Source organism: Macadamia integrifolia, unplaced genomic scaffold (assembly GCF_013358625.1).
Source record: "Macadamia integrifolia cultivar HAES 741 unplaced genomic scaffold, SCU_Mint_v3 scaffold3006, whole genome shotgun sequence".
Classification (NCBI taxonomy): domain Eukaryota; kingdom Viridiplantae; phylum Streptophyta; class Magnoliopsida; order Proteales; family Proteaceae; genus Macadamia; species Macadamia integrifolia.
Window position 1 is genome coordinate 1 of NW_024869128.1, and position 7,609 is coordinate 7,609.

The 7,609-nt window shown below is 35.3% G+C and overlaps 2 protein-coding genes across 4 annotated transcripts in view; both read right to left on the reverse strand.

Annotated features, from left to right (window-relative positions):
- Positions 1 to 1,523: 1,523 nt before the first annotated feature.
- Positions 1,524 to 2,031, reverse strand: LOC122067613 (small acidic protein 1-like). The gene has a single exon (XM_042631449.1). The coding sequence runs from the start codon at positions 2,014 to 2,016 to the stop codon at positions 1,711 to 1,713; it is 306 nt and encodes a 101-aa protein (XP_042487383.1). The 5' UTR covers positions 2,017 to 2,031; the 3' UTR covers positions 1,524 to 1,710.
- A 3,745-nt stretch (positions 2,032 to 5,776) lies between these two features.
- The window catches only part of LOC122067614 (carboxyl-terminal-processing peptidase 2, chloroplastic), a 20,497-nt gene continuing 18,664 nt past the window's right edge, over positions 5,777 to 7,609 (reverse strand). For all 3 annotated transcript variants that reach the window (XM_042631453.1, XM_042631452.1, XM_042631451.1), the window contains 3 exons: positions 6,366 to 6,463; positions 6,195 to 6,288; positions 5,777 to 6,100 (listed from right to left, as the gene is read on the reverse strand). In XM_042631453.1, coding sequence (XP_042487387.1) covers positions 5,975 to 6,100; positions 6,195 to 6,288; positions 6,366 to 6,463 — 318 coding nt within the window. In that variant the 3' untranslated portion in view covers positions 5,777 to 5,974. The remainder of the gene's footprint in view (positions 6,101 to 6,194; positions 6,289 to 6,365; positions 6,464 to 7,609) is intronic.

The following is a 7,609-nucleotide window of genomic DNA, read 5'->3' on the forward strand; positions in this document are numbered from 1 at the left end:
AAGAGAAGACGGCTAGTGCTGGCATCCTGAAGTCAGGAACCATCGTTAGATTTCACATAATCACACAATGTCTGTTTTTGTCGATCCTACCTGAAGATTCGCCATCAACAACATCTAGCCAACCATTTGTATCCCTTCTAACTTTAAAGTGGTAGAAGCCCTGGGCAAGGGAACCATAATAAAAATAAATAAACACATAAATAATTAAAATCCACTTCTCTTCTTTCCAGCCTATCTCTGTGCAGATGCAAGGAAGAGGAGGAAGGGTTAACATGCCCCGTTCTCCCCATGGTTTTAGGAAATTTCCAGTCCAGATCATGGGGCTAGTGTTAGGGGTCATTTTTGTTGTGAATCTGAACTTTAAGTTAGTATCCTAGAATTATTAGACTTTGAGTTGTTATTTTCTTTTTTTAGTTTATGCTTGTTTTTAAGGAGTCCTAGTTAGAATAGGAGATGTTTTTAAGTCTTTTATTGGACAATTAAATAGCCAGTTTGAATAGTGGATGGTTTAGGCTATTTCTAATCATGTTAAGATTTGAATTTTATATATACTTTATGTAACCAGCCACTCAGGCTTATGGATTTGAGTTATTTCGGGAATGAAGCTTTGCTTTTCTTTACCGTGTGGATTTGTGGAACAATTGGATGGATTTTCAGCACTGTAAAGGTGGATTCCACAGTGGAAAAGTGGATACTATTCAAAGGATAGGTGGATTCCTAATCATATCATTTCTTTCTGTATTTCTGTCTTTCTTTCTTAGTTCTTTCTTCAATTTCCAGCAACTATATCTGTAGTTTTAATACAAGTTTGCAACTTCAACAATAGTAATCAAACATATCAGATCCGAGTTTTATCATATTCAGTTTTGCAAATTCGAGTTTTATTCCTCTCTATTCTTAAATCAGAACCTGCAATTTTCTCTTTGAAATTCCATTTTGTTCTTTCATTCTATAATTCAGAAAATTCTCTTCTGCTACTCTAGTTATGTTACATATTTATTCAGTTCATCTAATCAGGTTTGAATTAGAATATCACGATCATAGTAGGATTAGGAATCCTCTAATCCTACTTGGACTAGGATCATCTTCAAACATATAGTTAATGTTCACCCTAGCACGTTTTCTGGGTGATAAAATTAGAGAGTGCAAACAGAGATCGCTAACAAGTCAAGATTTCGACACCTGATTGGAAGAATAATGCTACGGAGAGCAGTAACCCTTATAATGTGTCTATTTGCTCATGCACATCTGCATAAGGTAATGGTGCTAATAATTAATCGTGGGCTAATTATGATAAAAATGTAGGATAAACAACAATGTCAACCCCCAAAACCTTGCATCAATTAACCCCAATATACAAACACAAGAACAGCCAAAAAAAACGGAAGGAGAAGGGGGGAAGGCAGAAAATTGACAAAAAAGAAGAAAACTTGCGAGCTAAGTACAAAAGCATCCATGAAATGATTCAGTCAATCCACAGAGAAAATAAGACCAGAAAAATCTACAACAATGCCACTGTAATCTCAGGAAGCCAAGAGATTTTTCAACTACAAATTGGAAACAGTCTGAAATTAAAATACATGGTTTAATCATGTACATATTTTCAAGCACGAAATAGTAGCTATTTCATCAAGAAAACACAGATGAGTTACATGAAAAACCCTAAAGAGACTGATTGGGGTAATATTTCCCAGTTACAACAGTAGATCATCAGTTGATGTCTGAATCATCAAAATCATCTTCGAAGGCATTGAAGAAATCAGAATCAGCGAGCTTGTTGTCGATATTAACGACTCCCTCCGCCAACATCTCGAGTGGGTCGGCATCGTCGACGTCCATAGCGACAGTAGAGCCGTGGTCGTCGAAATCTCCGAAGTATGTCGGCGAGGGCTTCATCTCTCTCTTCTGCTCAATTCTCACCCTGCCACGCAAGTCCTCCTGAATCCTTAAGTACTGTTCTCCCCGACGAAAAGGTCTATCGAGAAAGCCATAAAAATAGAACTTTCTAGCGAACATTAATTGGTATGTCGGCGGAATTTTATTTTTTTTTGGGGGTAAATGTTCACAAATTTAACCACTTTGTAACTTTGTAGTAAAACGACACATCCCACAGTGGAGGAGGTTGTGTAATTGTGTGGAAGAAAATTTTTGCCTCTCACATTTCATATTTGCTTTTCGTTGATGATATTTTTGATAATTTTCAATAAAAAAAAATCGATATTTTTGATAATGTTTTTTTTTTTTTTTCTGTGGAAGTTTTCAAATTATTTTAGTTTATTTTTTTTTTATTTCATGATATTCTTCGAAGTTCATCGGCAATGAAATTCTTCTACTGTAAAATAACGTCTGAAGGAATTTATTTAGAAATACAATAGATACGAGCCATTATTTAAGATGAAGTCCACCAGTAGTGAACTCTCCCTATCTTAGGATACTATGTCAAATTTCAAAATATATCTCTTCAATTGTATTTCTGATCGTAATTACAAGCTATCTATTTTCATTTAATGCTCTCTATATGTGTAACTGTATATATTGCATATATAGTATCTATACATACATATTATTATACCATCTTGATGTAAGTCGATTAGTGTGAGTAGTTCGTATCTATTGATTCTTATCTAGCACCAAAAAAAAAAAAAAAAATCTCGTTCACCAGGTGGTTCAAGAAAACCTTCTCCTTTATATTTTTTCCATTTTATATTTCTAACTTATTCTCCAATGATTAACTCTCTCTGTCCTTGGTTAGCGTCTCACATTTTAGATTTTCTGACAGTGTTCTTCTCCATATGACTATTTCCCCAACTATTCTAGTTTACCTTTTCACATTCCATTGTTTCCGACAAAGGGCACCGGCAATGAACTCATTTACAAGATATGAGCCATTATTTCCAATGAAGTCCACCAGCGATGAACTCTCCCTATCTTGGGTTAACGTCTGAAGGGATATATTAAAAAATACAATAGACATGAGGTATTATTTCCGACGAGTCCATTGGCAATGAACTCTCACTATACTAGTATAACGTATAAAGGGATATGTTTAGAAATACAATAGATATGAGCCATTATTTTCGATGAAGTCCACCAGCGATGAACTCTCCCTATCTTAGGATGTCATCTGAAATTGCATAATATATCCCTTCAAACTGCAGTACTGACAGTAATTAAAAGCTATTTATTTTCATTTAATATTCTATTTATGTGTAATTGTATATTATATATATAGTATCTATACATATTATACTATCTTGATGTAAGTCGACTCAGTATCAATGGGTCATACCCATTGATCCTTATCTAGCAGTACTAAAACAAAATGGCTGAGAATATTCTCATTCACCAGACGACTCAAGAAAACCTTCTCTTTTATATTTTGTTGAGCTATAAAGGAATATGTGTCAAATGATTAAATCCATTTTCGAACTGTTTTCATATTCATTTGGACAATATATTATTCTCCATAAACATGGTTTGTTCTTTGGCAAGAATATTTCTCACGATGAATGAATGAGATAAGGATCTAGTAAATGATCCCTTCCAAGAAAATAAATGAGGAAGACTAGACCGATGTTATTTTTCTATTGATGATTTGTCTTCTCCTGCATTTTTATTTTTTTTTTCAAAATAAAATGAAGATAGATGGTGATCATTTCAATGTATTGATATTGAGATAGTATGTTATGGATCGCATATTTCACTTTTTTTTATTGCAAATAATCCATAAATTACTGCTTAATCAGTTGTCTGTGCTTCTGCATCCAATAAAGAAGGAAATTATGTGTAGAGGTACTTCATTTCTATTTTGCCGCATTGATAAGGTTTTATAGGTGATAAGCTTTTAGATATTTCATTAGGAAAGAGGGCAGGAGTGAGAGACTATAGTTCAATCCACCATTTTTGACTTCTGCACTCTCTTCCTTGAGATATTGAAAAGAAGAAATGTCAAATGAATAACATATTAATTATGTGCATATATTGGGGGATTAGAGTATTGACAAGGAGGCATTCGATACGAAAGCAAAATTCAATGTTAAAGATCCTCTTCAATGCTGAAAACTTAAGATACCATTTGATAACGTTTCTATTGTTTCTGTGTCTAGAAATAATAGAAACGGATTTTCACGTTTCTAGAAACAAAAATAGATTTTTTGATGTTTGATAAACCTGTTTCTCGAAACATTTTTTTCAGACATAATGCCACTAAAAAACTCAATAGTATCATCAGATGCCCAAAAGGGAGAAAAGGTTCAGTTGCATCTTTTAGGTTTAAATAGTTGAGAGATTTATCGGCACAACAACCTTTTTTTTTTCTCTCAAATTCGTTTCTAGAAACGACGAAACAAGTCTGATTTGTTTCGTCAAAACCGTTTCTAGAATTGTAAAAAGACATAAATTTTGATTTATGTTTCTAGAAATGGGTGAAATGGAATACTTTTATCAAATGTTTTTTAGGTTGTTTCTCCGTTTCTACAAATAAAAAAACACAAAAACAACATTAACAGAACATTCTCAAATGGTGCCTTGGACATGCATCCCCAAGTGTTGACTAGTGTTGGGATGCATGTAGAAGTCATTCCAGCTGTTGAATGGCTAGGAGAGAAATGGTTGATTGCCCATCATTGGAGAGGAGGAGCCGATCTTGGGTATCATCGACATTAATTAGTTGACGTCCTTCAGGGGACGCTATGGATGGCAATGCCAGGGTAACTAGGCGTCTATGAAAATTTGTACTGTTTTATGGTCCATACAGTTTCTCGGATAGCTACTAGCTTCAGTTCTGTAATTGGGTCTCTCTCTCTCTCTCTCTCTCTCTCTCTCTCTCTCTCTCTCTCTCTCTCTCTCATACACATTCAAATTTTATGAACAACGTAAACCCCAATGTTCTTGCCTGAAGAAGATAAAATTTTGATAATCAAGGGACTATAAGAGGGTCCAGGACTTAAATGTATGAGGATGCATGGAAAAATAGGATCCAGATCCTCTCCAACTATTTGGACATGAAACCATTGCCTCTCAACCATCCAACGGCTGAGAATACTTGGATATGCATTGCATGATCCCAACACCTGTCAACACCTGAGGATGTGTGTCCAAGTCTTTTCAGCCGTTAGATGGTTGGGAGGTAAAAGGTTGGCATTGGGGAGGATCTTTTTCCGAAAACATACGGGTGGGTTTCTGATTGCACTTGAGTTTAAAATTTGACACATGTCATGTTGGTGAACAATGTCTTGTCTTCCGATGTAGTTTAATCAAGGGAGTATTGATGCAGGCACCTCAACAGGACAAAACGGCACATATAAATGGGTATTTGGTTGTATTTGAGTTTAAAATTTAACACATAATTAATCTAGATGTACAAATAATCCAATAATCGGCTATTATGTGGGTTAAAATGTTGGGACTATTATTTTCAAAACAAATAGTCTAATGAACTTTTCCCTCGACAGTTCAATATTCAGCTGAGTTTATTATAAAATAGTTCTTGCCTACTGACGAATTAGAAAACAGAATCAGGAAATGGATTGGTCTCCATCGATTCTGATTCTAATAATGCCGTAATTAGCCAGCAATGACAAAAATGGGATCAGGGAAGGAAGGTACAGAATTCTCTATATTTCATATTTTTGGAGTATTTTGACCCAGAAAAATATGATAGATTTAGCTACTTTCCTTCCACCAAAAATAAATCTTGATTAGTTGACCCAGAACAAGTTAGTTGCTTCTCTTCCCAAGAGTTTAACTAGATTCAAACGAAAACAATGAACCACCATTTATATAATTCTGCAAATTAATTTAAATGAATGGGTATAATACAAAAGATCGAAAACCCTACCTAAATTGCAATCAAATGGACACAATGACAGCTAAATCCTCCGAACTCCACTACAGAACCCATGTGAACCAATTTTCTGGTTTGCAACAACATAATTGAACAAATAATGTTAATATTCACATCTAAAAGGCCTCGTCATCTTGAAAATAGCTCGACTTTATTGAGACTGCAAGTAGATGCAGGGTCCTTGAGACAGGTACAAAATCCATCTTCATCTGTAGGAAATGACCCAGGTAGAGGACGGTCTGGAATCACACCAACCTTGAAAAAAGGCAATTGAAAGTGACAATTGGATTAAAAGAAATACTTCACTCATTGGAGAAGAAATAAAAATCTCAAAGAAGAAGCTACTAACCTTGTCAATATCGTTGTGTGCAGGGGTCTCATAACGAGCTACTGTAACAGCCAACCCAGAGCCATCAGATAGCTCAAAGACCGACTGGATCTTCCTGTACAGCAAAAGTTGCATGGTTAACAACAACATGGTATATGGAACTGATATACACTCTCAAAAAGCACAGGTTACCCTTTCCCAAATGTTGGCTCTCCAAATAGCACCGCACGCTTATTGTCTTTCAATGCACCAGCTAATATTTCACTGGCACTTGCAGTCCCCTTGTTCACCTAATGGTAACAAACACATCATTGATATCTAAGAGAACGGTATTCTATTGTTTGGTTTAGATGAACTCGATAAAAAGTATGCACTAGATTTTTTTTTTTTGGCGTGTGTGTGTTTTTTTTGTGGGGGAGGGGGTGGGGGGACAACAACAAATGCCAACACCACCACCTTGAAATGTAAGGGGACAAATCTGTTACATCATGAGCCTTCTAAGTTAGGAACAAAAAAAATTAGCTATAGCGGTTGGGAAAGAAATCTTGAACATTTATTTACCATCTAAGAAATTGAAGCATTGATTCAGGCTTCGTTTGCTTTAACGTATATTAATGAAAACAATTCCTGGTATACTAATATTTGGTGATGCCTAGATATGTCTTGTTATTTACCTAAAATCATGGAATTAATTAGCATTAAGCACACAAGGATTTTTTCTTTTTCCTTTTTTTTTTTTTTTTCTGTGAAAACACAATTAATTGAATCAAATCTTCTAGCTTTTAAAATTGGGGAATGGATTCCCTAAAGCTTTTCCTCCATGCTAAGTTTCTAGCCATGTGGACAGATGATTTGACAATCAGGATATTGGATGCATGGAAAATTATCCAAATAGGCCACCTACCAAAATTTGGTGACCTATCCCAACCATGCTTCCAAGCCGGTATGGGGCTTTCTCCCCTGGGTTTTCAAAAGTTCGGATTCACAGTATGGCTTCATGGAATTTCATGCGGATTTAGGTTTCAGATTTCTTGGTTGTTCATGGGTTTCATGTTTCAGGTGTTAGGACTGTTTAAGGTTTAAAAGCTTTAGGTTTCATGGTTCAAAGTTTCATGTTGCATGGTTTAAGCTTTCAGAGTTCAGGTTTCATGGTTCAGATGTCAAATATCATGGTTTCAAGTAGTTTTATGCTGTTTTCCAGTCCACCTGCTTTCCTCTGTGTTTTCCAGCCATTTTCTGGCCAGTTTGGCCGAAGAGATTCTGTCAGGGGCAGGGTGGAACCGTAGTCCCTTAAAATTCATTCTATCCATAAAACAGTATGCGTAGGTATAATAAATCAAACAAACATTCTGGAAATATCCTCAACAATTTATATAAAATGAAAAAGTGCCCTAATGGAGTTCCAGATTCCATATATATATATATATATTTGTAAT

Bases quoted from the DNA above. Each gene is read 5' to 3' on its own strand.
- LOC122067613 (XM_042631449.1), bottom strand. From the start codon at position 2,016: ATGTTCGCTAGAAAGTTCTATTTTTATGGCTTTCTCGATAGACCTTTT.